The sequence below is a fragment of the Mastomys coucha genome, unplaced genomic scaffold (assembly GCF_008632895.1).
Source record: "Mastomys coucha isolate ucsf_1 unplaced genomic scaffold, UCSF_Mcou_1 pScaffold23, whole genome shotgun sequence".
Taxonomy (NCBI): domain Eukaryota; kingdom Metazoa; phylum Chordata; class Mammalia; order Rodentia; family Muridae; genus Mastomys; species Mastomys coucha.
The window spans coordinates 107,605,585-107,632,005 of NW_022196906.1; the positions used below are offsets into that span (position 1 = coordinate 107,605,585).

General features: G+C 42.2%; 1 protein-coding gene and 1 pseudogene across 2 annotated transcripts in view; one reads left to right on the forward strand and one right to left on the reverse strand.

Moving 5' to 3' along the window:
- The window catches only part of Pdcd6ip (programmed cell death 6 interacting protein), a 52,257-nt gene that overhangs the window by 12,204 nt on the left and 13,632 nt on the right, over positions 1-26,421 (reverse strand). Inside the window, exons 4-12 of one of the 2 annotated variants that reach the window (XM_031343093.1) lie at positions 25,077-25,204; positions 23,104-23,257; positions 21,197-21,297; positions 18,990-19,106; positions 13,035-13,257; positions 11,314-11,437; positions 6,686-6,863; positions 4,921-5,032; positions 3,947-4,116 (exon numbers count right to left, since the gene is read on the reverse strand). In XM_031343093.1, coding sequence (XP_031198953.1) covers positions 3,947-4,116; positions 4,921-5,032; positions 6,686-6,863; positions 11,314-11,437; positions 13,035-13,257; positions 18,990-19,106; positions 21,197-21,297; positions 23,104-23,257; positions 25,077-25,204 — 1,307 coding nt within the window. Of the gene's footprint in view, positions 1-3,946; positions 4,117-4,920; positions 5,033-6,685; positions 6,864-11,313; positions 11,438-13,034; positions 13,258-18,989; positions 19,122-21,196; positions 21,298-23,103; positions 23,258-25,076; positions 25,205-26,421 lie in introns of both variants that reach the window. The other variant, XM_031343092.1, reaches the window with a different exon arrangement.
- Positions 29-156, forward strand: LOC116074106 (annotated as a pseudogene).

A 26,421-nucleotide genomic window follows, 5' to 3' on the forward strand; every position in this document is an offset into this window, starting at 1 on the left:
TTTTTCTTTTTTATGAAAATAAATTTAACATTCCTGACAATGTATAAAGAGACACCTTGGTGGTGTTTTTATATCAGTCAGGGACAGACTCCATTGTTTATCTTAGCCTGATGCCTGGCTTGGTGGCCAAAGCTTTTTTATGCCTAGGACTCATAAAAATCAATCAAATTCAGAAAGCACAGCACAGGAGGAAGATAGACCTGCCCTCCAGAGCACTGGACAAGTGAGCTATAGATACCTGCTTGCTGCCACACTACACAGCAAAGACAGATGTCACCTAGAGGCCTACCAGTCATGTGGCCAGCCTGCAGAGGGAGTCACCATAATGTGAAAGTATGTGGTGGAGACTGGAAGAGAAAGAGAAGAGGAGCAGCTTGAGTGAGGGGCAAGTAGACCATGGCACCAGACAGACCTGGTAAGGTTAAAGCAGTTTAGAAACCCCAGGATTTTTATAATTGAGGATGGAAGGTATTAGAGCCAGCTCCTGGCCAGGGTCTACCTGTCCTGGAACACATAACCACAACACGCCATTGAGAGGACCATGATAACTTGTCATGCAGCATTAAAACCTAGAGGTCTCCCTGCTAATGAAGCAGTATCTAGATAGGCCCCAAGTGCTTATCCAATGAGCTTCCCTTCCTGGGCATCCATCTGCAAAAGGTATTTAATCCCTTTTCACCCTGAGTAAGTATGCATTCATATCCCCCATAACAATGAAATATTTTGGACAAGCAAGGACATCGCCTTCATCAGTGATCACTGCAGGGAAGTGGGTGGGGGCCTTGTCACAAAGAGTTGATCCTAGACCTTCCAGCCTCTCTTCCAGCCGCTCTGGACTTTCAGCACTCACTTCAACAGACCAGAATTTGCCCCATCCTGGGCTCAGCCATCCCCTTCCTGCCTGATGTATAGAGAAAGTGGGGGCCTGTGGACCCTCGTTCCCAACTCCTCACGGTCCCCAGCAGCACCTGGGTACACAGGAGACTGGGAAACACCATTCTCAATTCCTCGAGGTCCCCAATGGTTTTCTGGGTACACAGAAAAAAATGAAAAAAAGAATTCTATTGTGTATCTGTCTCATATTTTCAGTCTTACATGTACTATGAGTATTAGGAAACATTAATTAGAAACATTAATTATACATATACATGTATATATGTATGTATTTTTGTGATAATAAAAATATAAAAGACAACATGAATTTGAGAAGAAGCTTTGGAGAGGGAACACTAGAAGGATTGGAGTATGGACAGAGCTGTGGATAGGATCAAAATACATTGTACTCATCTATGAAATTCTCAAGACCAAAAATGAAAAATAGATAATAAAAATTTCTCAGACTTAATTCCTCCTGGTTCCTTCCCACCTCCCCATCCATCCAGATCCATACCCTTTCTGTCTTTCCTTAGAAGCATAGGCATCTAAGGAATAGTAATAAAACAAAGACAAATTGGAAAGTCAAAATAAACAAAAGAAAAGAGAGAGAAAGAAAAAGAAACACATATACTTAAGGCAGGAGTCTCATCATACAGCCTGGCTAGCCTGGATCTCACTATGTAAACCAGGCTAACCTTGAACTCGGAGAGCTCATAAGTCTCTACCTAGTCATGCGCAACCATGCCTGGCTTTCAAATGGCAATGTTTTACCATGAACACTCTGGGTAAACGATCAAATTTTATGATAAAAGTTTGAAACAGCTTTGATAACATATGATGCTTTTCTTAATCAACAGAGGCTCATAATCCATAAACAGAATGCTGAACATTTTCTTGCCACTTCTGTCAGGAAATCCAGCTTCAATACAATAACTTAGTGTTGATTATAAAAGACTTTACCTCTGTGTGCAATGGCATTAAAAATTATCAAAAACCTGTTAATTTAAATTAATAAATTTGCCAAAAAATAAAGGCTTACTAGTTCTGATTTTGCTTAGCACAAACGATTTTTGCTTTTCCATTAAAGGGAAATCAAGCCATATAAATTTATCAATAAGACACCAATTGGCTGGGACTGTAGAACTTAACAAACCTTTGGTTTCAATCCACACCATGGAAAGAAAAAAGATACCAAAAAGAATAAGAAAGATATGTCCCACAAATATCTTTCTCTAAAATTTAAAAATAAATAAAACTGCAAAGGGCTGGAGATGCAGCTCTGTAATAGCATGCTTACCCAGGATGCACAAGGCCCCAAATTCAATCCCTGTTCTACCAGGACAGACACAGGAGGGTTGCAGGGTAAAGGCTTGCTTTGGTGTGTAGAAAGGCCTTGTCTCAGAATAGGGGGTTTGGAGGTAAGCTGGGGACACGGCTCAGTAGTAGAATGCCCGAATATTATGCAGCAGGCCCTGGTTTAATCCTCAGTCCTGCAAGGCAGGGGTTAGGGATCCTGTTGCTGTTCCCTGAGGCTACCCTTTTGTTTAGACTCCTTGCTCTTCACATCCTCATGTTCTGACCACATCCAGAAATGCAGCTGGCACTCCTAGTCCACCCATCCTGTAGACGCTGCTCTGCAGCTCTCCCACTGTTGAGTGCTGCCCAGGAACTGCTCTGCTCCCCACACCCTCTATCAGTGCACTCACACTAACTTGGCCATGGGGAACCGTACCTGTGTTCATATTCTACCTCAGTCCTCATGGTGTCCAATTTCCCAAGAAGACTCCCTAACTGGTGCCCCACGCTACTGTCTAAATCCCGACAGCAACCCCTTATGCTTTTCCTGCTGAGTTTATAAACTTGTAACCAATCATTGTCATCTTTGTACATGACTATAGTTCCACAGTGGACAACAAGTTGAGATAAATAAAGACTATATTCATTTGCTAATTTTATGAAGTACTTAACACAGTATCTCCTGTAGTAAGTCTTGCTAGAAAAATTATCCTATACAAAGAGAAATAAAAAACAGTATTAACAACTTTAGAAATCTATTATGGGCCAGGCAGTAGTGGTGCATGCCTTTAATCCCAGCACTTGGGAGACAGAGGCAGGTGGATTTCTGAGTTCAAAGCCAGCCTGGTCTACAGAGTGAGTTCCAGGACAGCCAGGGCTACACAGAGAAACCCTGTCTTGAAAAAAGAAAGAAAGGAAGGAAGGAAGAAAGGAAGGGAGGGAAGGACAGAGGGAGGGGAGGGAGAGAAGGAGGGAGGGAGGGAGGCAGAGAGGGAAGGAGAAAAAGAGAGAGAGAGAAAAGGAAAGAAAGAAAGGAAGGAAGAAGTCTCTTATGGTTGGAAATATACCTTTTCAATACACTGTGTGTTTCTTACTTGCCTGGACTTACCTCCTAGGCAGCGGGGAGCCTCTATCCTAGTGTAACCCAACCTAACTTACAGTAGCCACGAGCACACTCTGGAAGACTTCTCCAACCAGAGGCTCCTGCCATCATTAGAAATATCATGCTGACGTTGTCCATTTACTAATACGCATACTTCGTCTATTTGCCATTCAAACCAGCCCCACGTGGAATATGATGGGAGCCAGAAGAAAATCATAAAGAACAAAGAAATTATAGGTGGAAGGCTCCCCATCTTCTTCACCCCAAGGGAAGTTTCTGTCCTTTCCAAGACTCTCTCTTTGACAAAATCTGAGTTAAACACTATTAGCATATGAACGACCAGCTCACAAAAGAAACAAATGAAAATTCCAACAGGACATTAATCAGTAACTCCACTGTCACTCAATGTATAGAATACTAGTTTTGATATAACAACCCTAATTTACTTCTATATGTGTTTATGTGTCTGTGTGTGAGTGTACCAGAATGTGTGGTACTTATAATCAAACCCAAAGCCTGGTATAAGCTAAGCAAGTGGTCTTCCATGAAGCTACACCTCAAGCCCCCTTCGGCTTTGTTTGAGTTGACAGTAAGACCCTGGCAGGTCCCTACATAGCAACTTGAAGAGTCCCATACACATAGGACCGCCCATATCAAGTTCTCCCTTCTCACCTCGCTGCCCTGCATGGTCTTTGCTGGGTTAGCAGAGGGGATGGCAGCATTCAGCTCTGGCTCCGGCTTACACAGAAGTGCGATGGTATCTCGGTGGGACTGGTAACGCTCCTTCACTTGTCCATCCGCTTGCACGGCTTTATCTAACACGGCTCTGAATTTGGCTCCCTCTGGAGAAAAGAGTTTCCAGAACTCAGATGGGGCTGACTAGATTTTTAAAGCTCTGGTCCTCAGCCTGATCATCCTTCCCCTTCCACAGGCCCTAATTCACCAGGCAAGAGACCTCAACTTCTACCCATCCATGCAGCTGTGATTTAGGAAAAAACAAAACTACTTATGAAGCTACGGTACAGTCATTTGTAGTCACTTGGTTAACATCTGCCCAGGGAAAAAAAACCTGACATTCGTCTAGTTTCTTTCTAGAACTCATAAATATAGAGAGAAATCATTCATGCTAAAACAGGGTACAACTCACTGAAAAAGTTTGCCTCGCTCAGGGATGCTCTTACTTCAAAGAAAAATAGAACCTAGAACCATTTTCAGATGTATCTAACAGAAATAAAATCTCTAGCTAAATCTCTATTTATTGTAAGCACAAATCTTAATAATCAAATTCTTAAAAAGCATAATTTATTTCAAAGCAGCTGTTAAGGTTCATTTTTTTTAATCACCAAGGATTCACTACTAAGTCAAAAAGGAATTACCAGGTCATACATATCACTTCACACGTGTCCTTAAAATACACATGGAGCTTGGAAATAAGCGCTTGAGACTTATAGGATCAGCCTAACTCCACCCGTCACAGTGAACCTAGATGAGCCTCATTCCTGTTTTATCTTTGTCAAGGAGAAATGCCTGGGTTTTCATTATTCATACACAGCTAAGTAAAAAATGAGTTTACAACTGAGTCTGATTTTAAAAATATGTGAATAAGTGGGAACTTCCTTGCATGCAAGTCATTTGTGCCATGTTACCTGCTCGTAAAGGCTTGTACAGGTCGTTGGATGGAGTCCTTTGCCAGCGGTCCTTGAATTTTGCTCTTAAGTCATTATCAGTTGCTTCTTCTTCATCCAACAATCTTAGCGACTAAGGAAGCAAAAGTCATTTAGACAGCATTGTTAGCATTAAAAAAAAGGAAACCTCAAACATTTTTGTTGTTGTTTATGAGGTCCAGGAGGGTTGTACATATGGTTTGGTTTTATGAGTGTCTTGCTATATGGACCTGGCTAGCCCAGAACTTGCTATGTAGAGCAGGCTGGCCTCAAACCTACTGCAATCCTTCTGCCTCCATTTCCCTGACTGTTGGAATTATAGGTATAAGCCACCAGGCATGTTACTATTTTAATGATCATATCAAATAAAGAAGATAACTAATGAGGTGGAAATTTTTCAATACCACTGACTGCTATATAGATTTTGTTTTGTTGGAAATGGTCTCAATATATAACCCACACTGGCCTCAGATTTGTGACTTTCCTGCCTTCCAAGTGCTGACATTATAGTTGTAAGTCACCATATCAGCTTAGTGCAAAAAGTTTCTTGTTGCAGAAATCTGAGTTACAACATGACAGAAATTTGATCTGGGGAGGTAGCTGAGTAATAGTGGAGAGCTTGCCTGACAGGCACAAGGTACTGGATTCTATTGATGAGAGAGGGGCTGGGGAGTTTGAACAAGGATGGCCCTGAAGGCTTACATATCTGCATGCTTAGTCATCAAAGGGTGGCACTATTTGAGAAGGATTCAGCAGTGTGGCCTCACTGGGCAGAGTGCGTCCCAGGGGTCTGCGGTGTGAAGAGCCCACAGCAGACCTCAGTCGGCTCTCTATGGATCAGGACACACTCTCAGCCACTCTCCAGCACTGTGAGAGCTGCCATGCTCCTCACCACGCTGATATGAGCGTGTGATACACATGAGATTATTTCAAACAAGGAAGAAGAAAACTAACCACAAAAAGAAAACACTGAGTGTAAGAGTTGCCAGGTTTGTAATGCCTTTCCAATAGCTTAAAAAAAAAAAAAAAAAAAGCACAAATTCTACCTAGAAGAATTCACTTTAAACCCAGAGCTCAAAGATTGCATAGGATACAGGGAACATGAGTTCACGGTCAAACCTCATTCAACATTAAGCAGAACATAACAGTATGTATGGGCCATGAGATAGAAGGACAGGGTGCACATATGTATGCATGAGCGCATGTGTAAAACCTGATACTACAATATTCTCACTTCTTAGTTTAAGAAATGTATCATGGCCCCTAAGATCTTAACTCAGGAGAAGTATGATTCCATGTTTCCTAAGAAACCTGAAGTCCAGGTCTGGGGCTGCAGCACAGATGGTAAAAATCTTGCCTAGCATACATAAAACCCTGCGTTCAAAGTCATCCGTGGCTACAGGACAGCTTGGATAGCAGAATCAAAAACATGAACAAAAACAAAAATCCGATATCTAAAACAGAACCTAATGTGTATACACAAAAGAATGACTAATTATGAAGCGTTATGCCTGAACAGTTTGTTTAATCCCCACTAGTAGCATTGGCTGTTACAGTCAATGACCAGATGACTAATTTAGCTAATATGCATTTATTTTCCCCCAACAATGGCTCATTGTCACTCAGTGGAATCCTTCCTAAAGCTAAAAGGTAAATAAGGCACAGTGATCTCCATCAGGCACTGAGCACTACCGGCCCAGAAACCCCTGAGTCCTAATCCTACTGGACACCAGTCTTTCAAACATACCTCCTCTAATATCTCTCTGTTTCTTTGTAGCAGCTCAGGTAGCTCTTTTATGAGCTGGTCGACAGTCTGGATGCCTCCCTGTTCGACTACAGATGTAGACTTGGTAAGTATAGACTGAGGTACAGAGTCTCCAGACACATCTTCAATTGCGGCTGGAAGGTTAAGGGAAGCCAAGACTCTGCAAAGGAGGAAACAAGTTGTGTCATGTACAAGTTACACTGCCTTTGAAATACCAGTTACTTAGCTGGGCAGTGGTGGCGCACACCTTTAGTCCCAGCACTTGGGAGGCAGGTGATCTCTGAATTCAAGGCCAAACTGATCTAAGACAGCCAGAGCTAAAACAAAGAAACCCTGTTTCAAAAAACCAAAATAATAATAATATAATAACAACAACAACAAAAAAATAATAATAAATGGCAGTCACTTATATCTACCAAAATCAATAATGGAGTTAGCAATGACTTCTATTAAAAATAAGTGGGAGAGATCAATAATTAATACAATTAAAACAAAATAATTAAAGAACAGACATGGGAGGAAGAGATGTGCTGGTTGGGTGGTAGAGCTGGAGAAAGAAAGCAGAGGACAGATAAAGACAAGACTCATTGTACACATATATAAATTTTCAAAGAAGTATTTTAAAAATTTAAAAACGGAGACATTTAAGTTCAGAGTTCAGAATTAAAGACAAAAAGCAAGAAAAATGGCAGGCATAGTGGTGGTGCATGCCCTGAGCATCCCAGAACTGAGGAGAGGGAAGTAGAAGGATCTCTGTGAGTTCCAAGCCAGTCTAGTCTACATAGTAATTTCCAGGAAAGCCAGGGTTACACAGAGAAACTCTGTCTCAAAATTTAAAACAAAATTGAGGGAGAGGGGGAATATGGAAGGTAAAATACTCTACCACAGTCTTAGATTACAGCTGAAACTTAAATTCTCTCTAAAATCAGAAAGTCTTTGTTCTGTGTTGCTAGAGTTTGAACCCGGGGCCTTTAGCATGTGAAGCAAACATTCTACCACTGACCCATATCCCTACCACCAGAAATTACATCTATTAAGATGTGCTCTTTTATATTTGTCTTTTATGCTATCACAAATAAATCAGCAGTTATGTATAGCTGTTATAATTTTATATCTAACAAAAAATCAAAGAACACAGGAGATCAAGGTATCAACTACAGACTCCCCCATGTTCTGGGTACAATGGTACAATAACACCATAAAACTTTTCAGTCGCTTTGCACTGACATGAAGAGGCAGAGGAATCTACCCCTATTTACCATTCAAGACGCCAAAAAAGCAAGTAAAAGGATATAGTAAGATGGACTGCTTAGAACATGGTTTTGTCTAAACTCAGACTGTATTTGACCATATAGAAGGTAGTGCATCTTATTATGTCTGACATAGTGGCACACATCAGCTACAGGGTGAAATCCTATGTCACGACAAGAATGTAAAATGCCTCCACAGGTACGTATATTTTAACAGTTGGCTCCTAGGGAGTGGCACTGTTTGGACAGGTTGTGTAACCATGGCCAACAGGTTAAGATTAAACAGGTCAAGGGTGGCAAGTTTGGAAGAATTAAGAGCCCAGTTCCACTTCTGCCAAGATATGAACAAATGATGCCACCAGCCACTGTTCCACAGGTGGAGCCATGCCTGCCACACTGCCCTCACAGCTCCTAAAACCAGGAGCCATCATAAACCTTCTGTGATAACAAAAAGAAAAGTAACAAGGGGCTAGAGATTGAACTCAGTTGGTAAGTGCTTGCCTAGCAACTAGAAACCTGGACCTGGATCCTAGGACAGCATAAACACACCTGTCACCCCAGCCTTCCAGAAACAGAGCAAGAGGGTCAGGGCTTCAAGATTATCCTCAACTACATATGAAGTCTGAGGCCAGACTGGGATACATGAGGCTCTGTATTGAAATGGATGGATGGAGGGAGGGAGGATGGGACGGAGTACCTAATACAAATGTTTCATAAACAAAAAGAGGCAAAATTCACATAATCTTTAACTGAAAATATGAAAAGTCAAAACTGGAAAAGAAAAATGCAATCGCACATATCTGACAAAGGATTTGCATCCAAAATCCATGAAGAATTCTTTAAAGACAATGCTGAGTAGGAGGGAAGGTACTACTGTATAGAGTACTTGTTGCACCTGTAGAGGAACCAGCAGGGCTCAGTTGCCAATATTCACATGGCAGCTCACAATTATTCATAAAGGCAGCTCCAGGGGATCTGACACCCTCTTCTATCCTCCAGTGGCGCTACACAAGCATGGTACACATACATACATGCAAGCAAAATACTATAGCAATTTATAATATACTTATAACAAATACAATAAAATACTTTAAATAGATCTTTTTAAAAAGATGATTAAAAAGAAAAACTTTATTTATGAAGGAGAGACATATTTATAAACTTTATTTATGAGGACTCCATACAGGAGTCAGTATTTGCCTTCCCCATATAGGGATCAAACTCAAATGATCAGGCTAGAAGGCAAATGCCTGTGCCCACTGAACTATCTCACTGATCTCAGGAAAACCTAAGTTTTTGAAAGGCAAGAAATGACTAAGATTGGTAGGAAAAACACGGTGTAGAAATGACCTAACACATAAAAGCTGGGATTAACCCCAGGTACCCTCCTCACCCTTACCCACCCTTGTCCCTCTGGATCTCTAAAGAAACATAAGCCCTTTACATTGTTTTTGTTGTCAAGGTACTGTATCATAAAAAGAAACTAAGACATCCCCTTGAGTAGTCTCCACAGTATTCTGTCACATGATAAAATACTGATATTATGGGCTGACGCGCTGAGTCCTCCCTGGGTTCCTATCCTCAACACTTGGCCCCGGCTGGAGGTGGTTTTGGAGTTGTGGAACCTTGCAGGTGAGGCTCATGTGAAGGAAGTGGCTCACTGGAGGACAAGCTATACAAGTCATAGCCCAGCTCTACTTCCTAAGCACGCAACACAAGCAGTTACCTCATGCTCCTTACCATGCCAGCTGCTCCTACCCTCAAGCCTTCCCCACCACATCACAAGCCAAAACAAAGCTCCCAGGATGCACCTTGTAGGCACTACATGACAGCGATGGACAGAGTGGCTGCTGCACACGGCGAGAGCAGCATGTACTGCTAGTGGCACAGATGGTGCATAATGTGACAAACAAGGATGGGCACGATATACACAGTAGTGTTACATTTATGGCAAGCTGCAGAGCATACAGACCACGTGAGAGTAGCCAGGAACTAAGGATGGAAGGACTGAAGGGAAGGAGGCGTGAGGACTGATTTAGGTTACATTCTCTTTGTAGTAGTTACATGGATAGATACATGGATAGATGTACTCACCAGATTGAATAAACTACATTTTAAATGGGTACCTTTCATTATGTGTAAATTATACCTAACTTTTTTAACCTGTAGAATGTTTTCTTAATCTAATATAAAAATTGGCTGACAGTACCAGTTCCATGAGTCTTTTTATTACATGTATTTATTTTTGTTGAGTATGCATGTGGACACTCACCTCCCACAGTATACATGTGTCAGAGACAACTTGTAGGAGTCTCCTTCCAGTGTGGGTCCCAGGAACAGAACATGAGTCAGAAGGCTTGGCAGCAAGTACTTTTACCCACTGAGCCATCTTATCAGCCTGGACTGTGCATCTTCTAGGACTCATCTCTACCCATTTTGTTTCAATCAATCTCTTGAAATACAAAATAGGAGTCAACTATTCTTATTTGTTTTCTGAAATTCTATTCCTTCCAACTCTAATTTACCTAAGGCTTTTTTAAATAAAATGACCGCAAGAAAGGCATGTGTATGTGTGTGTGTGTGTGTGTGTGTGTGCGTGTGTCCGTGTCTGTGTTTCTGTGTGTGTGTCCGTGGCTGTGTTTCTGTGTGTGTCCGTGTGTGTTTCTGTGTGTGTCTGTGTGTGTCTGTGTGTGTGTGTCTGTGTGTGTGTGTCTGTGTGTGTCTGTGTGTGTGTGTGCGTGTGTCCGTCCGTGTGTGTGTGTCTGTGTGTGTTTGTGTGTGTCTGTGTGTGGCTGTGTGTGTCTGTGTGTCTGTGTGTGTCTGTGTGCGTGTGTGTGTGTCTGTGTGTGTATGTCTGTGTCTGTGTGTCTGTGTGTGTGTGTCTGTGTGTGTGTGTGTGTGTGTCTGTGCGTGTGTGTGTCTGTGTCTGTGTGTCTGTGCGTGTGTGTCTGTGTGTTTCTGTGTGTGTGTGTGTGTGTGTGTGTGTCTGTGCGTGTGTGTGTGTCTGTGTGTTTCTGTGTGTGTGTGTGTCTGTGCGTGTGTGTGTGTCTGTGTGTTTCTGTGTGTGTGTGTCTGTGTGTTTCTGTGTGTGTGTCTGTGTGTGTGTGTCTGTGTGTTTCTGTGTGTGTGTCTGTGTGTGTGTGTCTGTGTGTCTGTGTGTGTGTCTGTGCGTGTGTGTGTGTCTGTGTGTTTCTGTGTGTGACTGTGGCTGTGATTGTGGCTGTGTCTGTTTCTGTTTGGTACTCATTTCCAAGCTCATAAAACTAAAAGGAAAAACTAACAACTAAAAAAGTTCATCAATTTTTTCAAAACACACACTTGAGACCCTGCAAGTCAGTCGGAAGGCCAGGCTCCACCTACCCATTTGCCAAAGTAGTAGCTTCTCTCATCTGAGCGATCGATCTGTTAACCACGTCAGCTTTCCTCTGACTAAACATAGCCAGGGACTGCTGCACAGACACGGGGACCATCTTCTCAAACAAATCTAAAACACAGGGGAAGAGCCAAGTAAATACATGGAACCAACTCAAGCTACAGACATGACTCCTCACTTCCTGAATAAGCCCAAGATCAGACTGAAGAGCAACAGGGAAGAGCATTCTACACCGCCACAGTGATGGGCAAGAGCAGTGATGGCTTCCTTCTAAACCTTTGCTTCCCTTCAGATTTTAAGTCATCATCTGAGGGATCTTGGTGGTGCTGCTGCTCACTTGCCAGCTAGACAGACAGACTGTGTGGTCACAGTCCATCATCTCCTAGTTATGTGCCTCAGAACGGGGAAAAGCCCGTTCTGGGCCTCAGCACCCTCAGCAGTGGCACAGACGTCAATAACCATTCCCTGGCCACAGGGCTGCTGTGAGAAACAAATATTCATCTTTTGGTGCTTAACAATCACATGGTAAACACTTTCTGTTTATTAAATAAAAATATGCTCAATAACCACTCTTTCCCAGGAACTTATCCAGGAGGTCGGCTAGAAGCTATAAAATACTGCATATACTACATATATTCACACTATCAAAAGAAAGCTATAAGAACATTGATTTATTGTCAATACTATCCTAGAAAGGTACTGGTTTAAAAATTCTTGATCCAACTACGGGGGCTCACATCTGTAATTTCAACCCTTAGGAGGCTAATGCAGAAGAACTGGGAGTTCAAAGCCAACCTATGTTACTCAGTGAGTTGAAGGCTAGGCTAGGCTAGGCTACATGAAACCTCTATCTTAAATGAACAAGTAAATAAGTAACCATATATTTATTTTCAGTAACGTTATCTTAAATATAATAAATGTTCCATCAACAAGGTATGGCTCGTCTCAAGTCCTAACCTTATCAAAACCCTGCCTCAGCATGCCGCCTGGCTTCTCCATGAGAGATCCTTCCTTCACTGCTCACTTTCCCCCAGGAAACCTCACGAAAGACTTCACACTTAACTTTCCCACACTTGCTTGTCCAGTTAGCTGGCAGTCTGTTTGCCTGTCTTCCTCATCCTATAGCCAAGCTAGGCCTCAAACTCACTCTGTAGAGCAGGCTAGCCTCTACTTAGACCCCTGCCTCAGCCTCACAGGTGCTGGGATTTCAGGTACACACAACCATGTCTATTCCCACAATTTTTTAAACAACATAAATGAATGTTATAATCTAAGTATTAGAAAAAGCATGTGAGATTTTACATGACTCTCACAGATCCGCCTAAATGAAAAGAAAAGGCTGCACCAAAACATCATTTTCTTCATGGAAAGTAAAAGCCGGGCGGTGGTGGTACATGTCTTTAATCCCAGCACTTGGGAGGCAGAGATAGGTGGATTTCTGAGTTCGAGGCCAGCCTGGTCTACAGAGTGAGTTAGTTCCAGGACAGCCAGGGCTATACAGAGAAACCCTGTCTCAAAAATAAAAATAAAAAAAAAAAAAAAAAAAAAAAAAAAAAAGGAAAATAAGTAATTTCTAGGGTCTATGGGGGCAAAAGACAAGGAAGGAAGGAAGGAAGGAAGGAAGGAAGGAAGGAAGGAAAATAGAGGGAAGGGAAGGACAGAAGGACCTAGAGAAAACATAATAAAGTTCATGTAGAAAACAGCATACCCGTGAACTTCTGGCTGATGGGTACATTGACTGGGGTGGGTTTCACAAGTGTGGCTTTGCCGATAGGATCCAGATCCTTAAGGTCCGGAACACGGTCATGATAAATAAAATCATTATCTTTCTTTGCTGCAGTAAGGGCACGGTTGATTTTGTCAGAAAAATCCTTCACATTGACATATTCATCATAGCGAGAGGCCACATTCTTAATCAGTTCTGCTGCATGCTGAAAGTAAACATTACAGGGAGAGTTTATTTATAGATAAATAGATGTGTTAAGCTCTCAGGATTCCCAGGGCTATGCTTGACAGGACAACCTGGAAATTCCATGACAGCACATCTGAAACTACAAGGAAGAGAGCAAGCGCTCCTGAGAACACACCAATGAGCTGCCAGGGCAGTAAAAGAAAGCTGGGCCAATCAACATAGCCTGACATTATGAATTACATAAATAATTTCCGTAAGCTATACAACTATTAGTAATAATTAAGAAGTATTGACACCTTTATGGGGCCCTAAGACAAAGGTCTTGAAACTACAGAAGTAAGCAATCAGAGATGCAGCCCCTCCACACCATTAACATGAGCAGAAGTCAGCAACTGGATACACCCGCTCCACACCAACAACTCTCATAAAATAACTGTCAGAGATGAAATGAGTACTTGTTTTAACACTTGCCATTACAAGCTACTTAGTTGTGCATATAAGACTCTAGTGTAAGCGGTTATAGGTTGCTGGTAACTCAATCCATATCAAAGATTTTTAATATTCCTTAAAAAAAAAAAAAAGATAAAAGACTTGAAGAGCACAGTCAGTATAATTTATAGATCTTTGACACATGAGATACAGCAAGCCTAAAACACCAAAACCACACAACACAAAATAGTTCAATGCTAGATCCTTGCACAATTCTCTATTCAAATTGAAATGTAAAAATGCCAAAGCTTTTGACAAAGTACCACACTTTCATCACTGAGACAAGCTGTTCCTCAGTCCACAGTTCATGGGGGGCTAAGGCAAGCTTTAAGAAGTGCAGCTTCACAGACGGTATCCAGACATGGAGGTGCTCCATGAAGGGATGGAGAGGCTCAGCTTCTGACTTGCCCTCTCTTGCATCCTGGACATAGGTGAAATGGTTTGCACACTGCACCATGAGGTACTGACTCACTGCAGGACCAAAGGCAACACAAGAAATTCATCGTGGATGAAGCCTCCAAAACTGGAGGATAAGAAAACTGACTGGCATGATGGTTGGTTTCTTTCTCCCTCTTTTTCTTTTACTTTCCTTTTTTCTAGTTTTTCATGACAGTGCGGTGGTTTGAATATGTTTGGCCTAGGGAGGGGCACTATTAAGGGATGTGGCCCTGGAGTAAATGTGACCTTGTTGGAGGAAGTGTGTCACTGTGGAGGTGGGCTTTGAGACCTTCTTCCTAACTTCCTGGAAGCCAGCCTTCTCCTGTCTGCCTTTGGATGAAGATGTAGAACTCTCAGCTCCCCCAGCCCCATGTCTGCCTGGACACCACCATATTCCCACCTTGATGATAAAGGTCTGAACTTCTGAACCTGTAAGCCAGCCCCAATTAAATGTTATCCTTATAAGAGTTGCCTTGAGGGGCTGGCGAGATGGCTCAGCAGGTAAGAGCACTGACTGCTCTTCCGAAGGTCCTGAGTTCGGATCCCAGCAACCACATGGTGGCTCACAAACACCCGTAATGAGATCTGACGCCCTCTTCTGGTGCGTCTGAAGACAGCTACAGTGAATTACGCGAGCCAGAGCGAGCCAGAGCGAGCCAGAGCGAGTGGGGCCGGCAGAGGCCCTGAATTCAATTCCCAGCAGCCACACACATGATAGCTCGTGGACATCTGTACAACCATAAATAAATAAAATAAATATTTAAAAAAAAAATTGCCTTGGTCATGGTGTCTGTTCGCAGAAATAAAACCCCAACTAAGACAACAGGGTTCCTCTATATGCCTGGCTGTCCTAAAACTCACTCTGTAGACCAGGCTGGTCTCAAACTCAGAGATCCATCTGCCTCTGCCTCCTGAGTGCTAGGATTAAAGGTATGAGCCACCATTGCCTGGTGGCGTTTTCATTTTTTATTTATTTTTGTGTGCGTATGCATACAGGTGCACCTGGAGGTCAGAGGACAACTTTTAGGAGTCAGTGCTCTTCCTCCACCACGTGAACTCTGGGACTTAAATTCAGGTCATTAGGCTCAGCAGCAAGTGCCTCTATCCACTGAGCCATCACCCAAGCTCAGTGTTCCTTTTCTTTTTGTTATCTTTATACAACAGAAACAGATACACAGTTCTTTAAACATAATAAAAATCTTCACTCCCTAAGTTGGTTCTATACTTAATATAAACACGTGCTATTCCTAAAGGCAGAAAGTGACAGCACCAGTATCGCCAGGATCGCAGACATAGCAAGCAGCTGGACAAGCAGGTAATCACAGGTGTAAAAAAGAACTCGGTTGCAGGTGCTCCATAGAGAATTGCTACACTGTATGTCTCATAAGTAGTACCTGAGACAAATATATACAGCAAATATAAACATGCAACCCCTAATGCATGCAGCAAATATAAACACACAACCCCTAATGTATGCAGCAAATATAAACACACAACCCCTAATGTATGCAGCAAATATAAACACACAACCCCTAATATATACAGCAAATATAAACATGCAACCCCTAATGTATGCAGCAAATATAAACACACAACCCCTAATGTATGCAGCAAATATAAACACACAACCCCTAATGTATACAGCAAATATAAACATACAACCCCTAATGTGAAGAAGCAATAGAGGAAACAGAACTGCTCTAACAACATACAAAACATACACTACACTTTAAAACATCTAAGATCAATATGAATCTATAGAGAAAGAAGGACTGACATACAAGCATCCTCATTATAGTCTAGGAAAAATACAAGCTTAACTACATACAAACCAAATTTGATTTGTAAATTCACTGAACATTTCCTCAAACAGAACCTTAATTTGAGGGACCCTGAAAACATGGAGAAGTGGAACATACAGAACACCATCCTTAGTGGGAACTGTTTGGATCAAATCAGAAAGCGTGGATAGATAGCACTGTAAAACAGGTAACAGCCAAGACAAAAGCAACACCAACTGCTTAACTTAACAGGAAACCATAAGAAAAAGACGGGCTACTGAGGAGCCTCATGCACTGAGCCACGGTCAGATCACCCAGTCCTAAGGGTAGAGTTACCAGATGATAGAGATGAAGAGAAAGATTAGAGCATGAGAAGACAGATGAGCACACACCCAGAGAACATGGCACAAGCTCAAGTGGGAAGCACAGGTATAGAGGACGATTCCTTCCCACACCATCAAGGTCTAAAGACCAGAGAAACCTATACACAACCATGTTAGAAAGCCAAAGGCCATCCAGGAAAATCAGCCATATTCAAACACAAGTAAGTAAAAAGGTATCTCATAGGCAGGACTCTGAACCATCATCTGTAAGAAAACATGAGTCAAGTAGTGTTTAAGCAGGAAGGGAAGAGGAGAAACACCTTCAATCCTAGCACTTGGGAGGTAGAAAGTGGCAGATCAGGAGTTTACAGTCATCCTCAACTACATATCGAGTTTGAAGTAAACCAGGGTTAGATAAGACTAAGTCTCTGGCTGGAGAGATGGCTCAGCGGTTAAGAGCACTGACTGCTCTTTCAGAGGTCCTGAGTTCAATTCATAGCAACCACATGGTGGCTCACAACCATCTGTAATGGGATCTGATGCCCTCTTCTGGGGTGTCTGACGAGAGCAACAGTGTATTGACACACATAAAATAAATCTTTTTTTAAAAAGAAGATTATGTCGCCAGGTGGTGGTGGCACACGCCTTTAATCCCAGCACTTGGGAGGCAGAAGCAGGCGGATTTCTGAGTTCGAGTCCAGCCTGGTCTACAGAGTGAGTTCCAGGACAGCCAGGACTACACAGAGAAACCCTGTCTCGAAAAACCAAAAAAAAAAAAAAAGAAAAGAAAAGAAAAGAAAGAAAAAGATAAAAGACTATGTCTCAAAATAAATAAATAACAAGAAATGTGTATTATACCTTTCCAAATTTACTAAGGAAGTACTGCCCCAAAATAATGAAAAGTCCATGTTAAAGAAACTATATTAGGCCAGGCAGTGGTATTATATGCCTTTAATCCCAGCACTCAGGAGGCAAAGGCAGGCAGATCTCTCAGTTCAAGACCAGCCTGATCTAAAAAGAGTTTTCCAGGACAGCCAGGGCTATACAGAGAAAAACTGCCTCAAAAAAGGAGGGGGGGTGAGGAGAGAAGGAGAGAGGAAGGGAGGGACTAAAATTTTAAGGATGCAACCATAGTAATAAAACACACACACACAAAGCTCCTGGGGGAGGCAGTTAGAAAGTTACTGTATGTTAGAGAGTCAAAAGCAAACAGATTCTTCCAAAGAGAGAAAGAGGAAACATCAGAAACTGACCAATGGACTCAAGGACAGCAAGAAAGGGCAGACAGTATGCCACTCCTGTCCTGGGAGCTCAGGGAGAGACTGGACCTGGTGAAAGAGACTGCCAAGCCTGCCTCAGGAGGAGCCCATACTTGTCAGGTGCCTCAAATCCAGACACAGGATTTGGTGAGAAAGTGGCTCTTGCAAGTGGAACAGGTCAGTAGTAGAGGGTGGAGTTCCAGTTTTTCATCTGACAACACTTGTGATGGCTGGTGGCCACCTTGAGTAGGAATCTACTAGAGAGCTGAGCTACCCTAAGGGCCTGAGAACAAGGAACAACAAGCCAGAGCCTAAAGTCAAGCTGCCACAGGGTGAGACACAACCCTCAGAAGTAATCCCAAAGAACCACTAAGCTGTGTATGACATGTCAAACCCTGCAGGCAGAAGTGTACTGGGAGGTAGACGCTGAGTCAGCATCTGGGAATGGCCCTGGGGTCTGGTGCAGTGTGTGGATCAATCTCTGGAGCCATGTGCTTGCCCACAAGGAAACTGACCTAGCAGCTGAACTCTGATACTCCAGCAGACCACTGGCCATCCATGGCCACATGCCTCTACGGTGGTACTTAATGCTTAGTGGATTTTTAACATGGCGACAGATACACCAGGACAGAGTTCAGCTGTGTTCATTTGCCACATTATCAACATACTTGAGGGGGCACTCCACAGCTGGACAGTCAGGCACCGCAGGGCTGGGGAACTGGGGAATCTAGGGATGGCAGCTAGAGCCTGCCCGATACACAGCTACAGAGCTCAAGGAGCTTGGCAGAAGCCCTCGTAGGAAAGGAGGAAAGTGACTTGGGTGAAGGCAGCTGTGGCACAAGCTGGCACTTGTCCAATCCAAACTCAGTGCAAACACACAGTCAGCTAATGACCCTACCAGCAGGTACCCTGCAAAGGACACAAAAAGCCATCAGTCCTGCATGCTAGCTATTTAGGGCTTTGCTGTATGCTTCCCTTCTCATCTTCTGGTAATATTTAAACGAAGACACCTGACATGGACTTCTGGGTCTAGGCATAGACACAAAGATACACTCTCAGCAAGGACAAGGACAAAGACAAGGGCAAAGGCACCTGCCCCATACACACAGTGTGGAAGGAAAAGAATCACAGTGAGAAGAGTAGAGTGCAGAATCCCACATCCCTCTAAAACTGTGGGGTTATAATCTCCAGTTTACCAGCCTACCACATAAGCTAAGCAAATAATTAATGTAGAACACTTTTACATTAAAAAAAGCATGAACAAATTAAGAGAATGGAATAAAAATTTAAATGCAAATTTTAGACAACATGTAAGATTTTACAAAGCATGTTTCCAGGTAAAATATAAAGATAAAAACCATCACTTGCCTCTACTGATAAAGACAATAAATGGGAAATGTGTTTACGGACAAACCTGGGTCTCACTCAGCAGAAACGGGAGGATGTCACCAAAAGACTCACCTGCAACCTTGCGATCTCTTCCCCGAACTTCTTCTGCTGCTTGGCCAGGATGGACTGGTGGTACTCAGCATTGGCCTGCATGATGCACTGCTTTGCAGCCAGGGTGGGGAATACCTCCTGGAAATAAAAATACTGACCAGGGGAAAGTCCAACCACACAAACCATCACAGACAACAAGGATGCAGGAAGAGAAAGGAGAAGGAGACAGAAATTACAATCATCCAGTAATGGTTTAGACAGGTTAGTCAGTAGGTGTGAGTAGAGACCTCCTGGTTTTGCAGGAATTGCCATCTGTGAATTCAATTTTCTATCAGTTAAAATTAGGGTTTGTCTTTGTTTTAAACTGTTAAATGAAGCCAATTCAGGTTTTTTAAAGCTCATTCTATGGAGTCAGAAAATCAGCATTTTGTTTACAGGAAGAAAGGCATGCATTAGAAAGAGTTGGGAGGTTCATAGGGAATGAATACCAAGCCCGCTTTAGCTGCTTTCTTAGCCCCTTCCCCAGCCTTGCACCTACACCCGTTACTCACATACACTAATGAAACTGCTCTAGAGCTGACTGTTTCAGCATGTTTAAAAGACAAAAGACATAAGGTAAGTTCTCACTTAAACTCAAAATTATGGTAGCCAATAAAAAATGATTTAGTATCATATAACATTTCAGTATTATATACTCAAAAATACACCCCAGACATACAAATTCATTAATTACTGTGACAATACAGTGTAACTTTGCCCTAATTTATTTTTGAAATCACTACAGTCTAATATACTTAAATCCAAACGCAAATCAAGAAAGCCATGGTATTGCTAGGGGCTCTTCAAAAATGTTGAGTCCTATCCTGCAATTTCACTGTTTTTATTAAGTACGTTATTTTTAAAGACCAATGCATAGACTAGATAAGTGTTCTATTAAGAACCAAATTACTGCCATGTGTTTTCGGTCTGCTAAAGAAAACCCCAGCACTCTAAGCCAATGCTTGCAGACTTCCAGTTAGAACCAGAACTGACTTGCTGCTTATGGACATCCAGTTAGAATTGGATATGAAAATACCTCAGAAGACTCAGTGAAAGGAGAAATTCAAAGACATAGGAGTCTAAAACTGCCAGCACTCCAGGAAGGCTGGAGCAACTCTGTAAAGACGTTTCAGGAAATGCAGGCGTGCTGCAGAGCGGGTGTGGCCAGACTGGAATAGGACTGAATTATTGATGCAACGGGATGTGACTGCACTGTGCAGCTATCCATGGAGAGAGGATCTGAGTAATGGCAGTACCCCACTAAGATCCTGGGCAGACTTCTAAACTGGGTGCATGAAGGTGGTGCTGTGGGTGAGAACCCATGTAACTTAGGTGCTGGGAAGTGCCCAGCAACAATCTCAAGCCTAGTGTGCCATAGATCCCTACATCTTGACATTAGCTCTCCACTGCTCATGTACTATTGGGCACCTCAGGTCTATTTTTAACTATACCCTATGTTTTCTGTGGTTTCATAATTTATAAAGATTCCTGAATAATATAAACTCACAGATTCTCCTACAAACACCACCAACTACCAAAGATAACCAATTTCTTGCCCAACTGTGAGGAAGAGCAGTTAAAACATCTTTGTGCCCACATCCAAGTACACACTTTGTCACCTCCAAACCGTCTTGGAACAGTCCTTTCCATTACCCATCAGGAAAGCCTACAGCAATGCAATGCTTCCCGCAGACTGCGGGCAGGATGGCTGCCTTTCCTTCACTGTCCATTAGCAACCAAATCTGCTATCCCTGTTGGTAAAAGTTAATTCTAATCAAGGAATCAGATGAATTTAAGTTCTCTGTTCCTTTCTTTATGTCTGTTTTTGTGCTTTAAGGCTCATCCTTAAGGAAACGGGATAATTAAAACTGTGAGTCGCCACCATGCTCCATGTCCATGCTTCTCCCAAAGCGTCAACAACCAGAACGATAACAAGATGGAGGCAGATGGGCAAAGTTTTCCAGAAAGAGTTTCAGCTCAGGAAAAGAAGTTCAGTAAAGAGCAAATAGAAAGGCATCCCCCAAGAGAACAGCTCATGCATTTTAAAAAACATTCTAAAAGCTATTTTTCAAATGTGTCCATTAAAACACCACATTTATTTGTTAAAACATACTTTTCAACTTGTTTATCATACATAAAAATATCCCCACATGCAAACCCACCAACCGTCTATGAAGGCACTGACTGACCTTGGGGAGAGTATCTTTGTACTGACACTGTTTGAAAGCATCGCCAAAGTAATCCGCAGCCTGATTTGCCAGCTTAGCTATGATGGCATCTTTCATCTTATCTGAAAGAAAATGGTAAAATAATCATTATGCTTGAAATAAATAAGACAAGGGCCAGCAACAAAACTCAGTAGGTAAAGGTATGCACGGCTCAGCTTTGACAGTCTGCTGCACTCCACCTCCAGAACTCACAGTGGAAGGAGAGCACCAACTTCTCAAAGTCTCCCTTGGCCTCCCATAAGCAGCACCGTGGCATGCATGTGCCTGCATCCTCCCCCGCCCCACGCACGCACACACGCACACAAATAAAATAAAATAAATGACATAACCCAATATATGACATGGCATAGACACAAATTAAAAAAAAAAAAAGTATACATCTGGGACTGGAACAATGGCTCAGCAGTTAAGGACACTGGCTGCTCCTCCAGAGGTCCCAGTTTCAGTTCCCAGCACCTACATGGTAGCTCACAATAGTGGTGCCTACCCATGGTACCAAGCATAATAGTGGTGCATAGATATAAAGCATCTACAATATCCATACACATTTAAAAGAAAAAAAAGTAAAATTTATACATCTGTCTAAGAAACCTATAGTGATGAAATTTAGTCTTCTGCACAAAAACTATTTATTCCACAGGTAGCAAAACATGATGATGCCAATCTATATAACCCTAGCAGAGCCAGGAAAATCAAAAATTCAAAGCCACCTTTGGCTACAAAGCAAATTCGAGGCCAACCCAGGCTCCATAAACCTGTTTCTAAACAATTAAATAAACAAGTAATTCCATAAACAATTCGACGACACAGAACAGACTAATGGCTGCTGGCAGCTGCGGAAGGAAAGGAGTGAGTCCTAACAGTCACTCTCGAGCGTGACGACATCCTAACAGAAGGTAGTGATGAAGGCTATGACGGTCACTCCAGAAAACACTGCACTGTAAGGTAAAGGGATGTTGAGGCATATGACTTCTATCTCCTCATCAGCTGCTCCGTTCTTCCTTCCTTGCCCGTCCTCAGTTTTTAAAATAGTCTCAATCTGTAGCCCAGGATGGCCTCCAGCTCAGTTTAAGTCTAAGGCTATGATTATACATATGAATCACCACATATGAAACTTTTTGTGCGTTTGTTTTGTTTGTGGACTTTTGTCCCTGGAACTCACTAGGTAACATAGCATTACCTCAATATCATGGCAACCCCCTGAATCGGCTCCAAGGTGTAGGGTTACAGGCACGAGCACTAAATCCAACTAAGCTGCCATTTAAGAAAAAATAAGATGCGTCTGTACTTCTGCATTTTCAATCACTCTGTACTTATTCAGTGTCTACTCTACCTCTCACACTGACTAACACACCTTTACAAACATTGTCTTTATACCCCGTTCACCAAGGACACTGCTTGAATAGCAGTTCCTTATCATTTACATATCCTTTAAACAGGACTACTTTAAGAAGTCATTCTTGATGGCTCAATGGCTAAGAGCACTTGCTGCTCAAACATGAAGAAAGACTCCCTGCACCATATCAAGTGGCTCACAGTGCCTGTGACTCCAGGGAGTCCCGTCCCTTCTTTTCACCTGCAGAGCACTGATACTTGCACACACACTGGAATAAAATCTTAAAAAAACCATTCTTAGCTAACTTGAATAATGCAGTGATCCCATAGCCACCCCACAGGCAGACCACCAGCCACATGAAGCTTTCTAATCTTCTTCCTGGTAACTCTCCCTCTGAAGTGAGCTCAAGTACTCAGTGACCTCTCAGTATCCCTACCTACCTGGAACATACTGTGTTCTAATCACTATTTTGGTATAAAAGCCTAGCACTTGTTTTCACATGGAACATAGTAAAAAAGAAATTGGGAGTTACCTCTTGTGGCTTTTAAGAAAAATACTTCTTGAGCTTGGGCCAGCATAATAAGGCTGAGAGTCCCAACGGTATCTGGAGATATGTCCACAGTAGGCTCTCGACTTAAGGCAGATAACACTGTGTCTTTAATATGTAAAAAGGCACCACTAGCAAACTAGGAAAAGAGAAAAAGAATTCTTTAACATTGAGACTTAATTTTCTACTGTCACACACAAACATCATCTACGTGCCAACTAACCAGATACATTTACATACAAATACATTTCCATACATTCCATACATCCCAATTCATAGATGGGGCCTTTGCAAAATTTTGACAAAGATTCGAAGGAGACTACAGGGAGAGCAAAGTAAGTAAATGTAAAAGGTGCTCAAGCAATTTATTAGACACATTCTTCACAGATGAAAAGATAAAACACTATTCAGATCTCTCTCTCTCTCTCTCTCTCTCTTTCTCTCTCTCTCTCTCTCTCTCTGTGAGTGAGTGTGTGTGTGTGTGTGTGTGTGTGTGTGTGTAGGCCAAAGGACAATCCCAAGTGTCATCCTCAGGACCACCACCTACTTCCTTTGAGACAGGGCCTCTCATTGGTCTGGAGCTCACCCATTAGGTTAGACTGTCGGGCAAGCAAGCCCCTGGGAACAGGATTACAAGTATACACCACCAAGCCCAGCATTTATTGTGTGAATTTGGGGGATCACACTCAGGTCCTTGAGCTTACAAGGCAAAGGCTTTAGTTACTGAGGCACTCCCCCAGCCTCTACACAAAGGTTTGAGTATGGAAACGCCCTTGTCTCCATCCCAACGCCATCTTTCAAATAAGCAGACTGTGCTTAGGAAACATTCCCAATGGCACTCTAAGGCCAGCAATGCGCTCACACTCCCAATGGCACTCACTCTAAGGCCAGCAATGCGCTCACACTCCCAATGGCACTCTAAGGCCAGCAATGCGCTCACATTCCCAATGGCACTCTAAGGCCAGCAATGCGCTCACATTCTATCTGGCCTTCAGAACTGCCGACTCAATGTTTCCCATTCTATTTTTCTTCCCAATTTTATTTTGTTGGGGTTACTACTAAAATTACTTTTTATGAAACAAATTAGGCTGAGAAGAAGGAAGCACAGCTCTGGACTTTTTAAAGTGGGCTAGCCTGGTAGGCTATACACACAAAACTCAAAGTCGTGGTATTAACAAGACCATTATGAGGCCAGCAAGACAGCTCAGTATGCAAAAAGTACCTGCACCAAGCCTGACAACCTGGGTTCAAGCCATGGGACCCATATGGTGAAAGGAGAAACCAACTTGTTTCTCCCCCAAGTTGTCCTCTGACCTCCATACACATGATCAAACACCCATCCCCCCACGCACACAAACACACACTTTGTAAATGAAACTTTAGGAAAAAAATCACTTAACTGTTCTTTTATCTGAAACAAAAAATAAAAACTGAGTACATAATAAACTGTCACAAAGCAGCACTTTATATTTGCCTATGACTAGTCCTAAGCTAGTTAGCTATCTTAAAACATTCCAGGCATGACCACACTGACCACATTTAAATAAGACTTCTCCACAGTCTACAGTTAATTTATTTTCTTGCCACAAGTTCTTAATTTTGTCACACCACTTAAAATCTGGATGTGCCTCGCCCTGAGAAAACACACAATTATCTAATCATTTTGAATGAAGTCATTCACTTATAAGAGGTTTTTCACATATTCGTCTTTGTTGTCCATTCAACACTCACTGAGCCTCTATTATATGCCAGGCACTGTGCTAGGTGCTGGGTGGGTATACACGGGGAGGAAAACAGACATAGGTTATAGAACAACTGCTTTAGTGCTCAAGTGTTTATCAACAAGGCTTAGTTTCCTTAAGAGCAGGACTTTCCCGGAGCACCAGTCATGAAGACAGCAGCAGCCATCACCTAAATGCCAATCCCTCCTTGATCCAGTGTGCATCTTTTCTGCATACCTGGTACTGCTTAGCAGCGGTTTTCAATCCTTCATCATTGTCCAGGTTCTGCTCCGCCGCAATCTGGCTAGCTAAGGCAGCACAATTGAACAACACACAGCTCTTCTCATATCCTAAGCTTGCGAGAGCTGCAAAAAATTGACAAGGAAAAGTGTATCATTATGTTTTCTAAAGAAAACAATGTTTAAATGAGTAATACCACAGCCTCTACCCCATGGCTCTCCCAAGACCTGCCTTCTCTCCTACTGCAGGCTGGCTGCCATATTCTCACATTATGTCTACCATCAAAAACTCAAAAATTTACTTATCAAAGGATAAATAAATTATTCTTTTTCTCCTACTCTTTGTTCCCATATTTTTACAATTGCCAAGTTCAAAATGTAAAATTTATTTTTATGTTATTTCTTAGTTAAATTCAAATAAATCATTTCCATTTTTCCATGACCTTTCAAATTCTTATCTCCCCCCACAGACACAATGCATGTATATGTGTGTGCATACACGAGCATGCACACACTCACACACTTTAAACAAGCCCCTTCATCCACACAACCCTGAGTCAATGCTAGTGCTTCCTGGATGGTCTTCCCAACTTCCCTCTCTCTAATGAAAACACTATACAACCCACATCTTTCAATATAACTACTTAATTTAAAGATGAAAAGAACAAGTGTTGATGATGACAGAGATGAGCCAAAGCCTTTGCTGGAAATGCTGCAGGGGCTATGGAAAAGTGTGTGGGTCCTCAAAACATTAAAAATAGATTACCACAAGACTCAGAAATCCCCTTCCTGGGTATATGCCAAAAAGAATTGCAGAATCTCATTGAGGAATTTCTACACTTATGTTCACAGCAGCATTACTCAAAGAGCAACCTGAGTGAAGTATTTATCAGTCAACCACCAAGGAAGGGACTTACATGTTCCAACATAAGACAAATCTTACATGAAATAAGCAGTCACAAAAAGAATGAAGGTTACACTTACAGGAAATACTTAAGGGAGTCCAAGTCTTAGAGACACAAAAGTACAAAGACAGTGGGTAGAAAGATGGGGGTCAGCAGGTTTTGTAGTTTAATGAAAAAAGTACTTCAAGATAAAGTTTTGGAGATTTGTTTTACAATGTGAATGTACCTTGTACTATGAAAACCATGTACTTCAAAATGGTTAAAAGATAATTCCATGCATTGTTTCCTACAACTTCTTAAAAAGACAGACATATAAGTCTACTTACAACAGTAAGATTCAAAGACAAGAGGATGAACAGGTCTGCCAGAAGCTAACAGGAAAAGAGGGATGGGAAATTACTGTCTAATGGGTACCATTTCAGTTCTGTAGGAAGACAG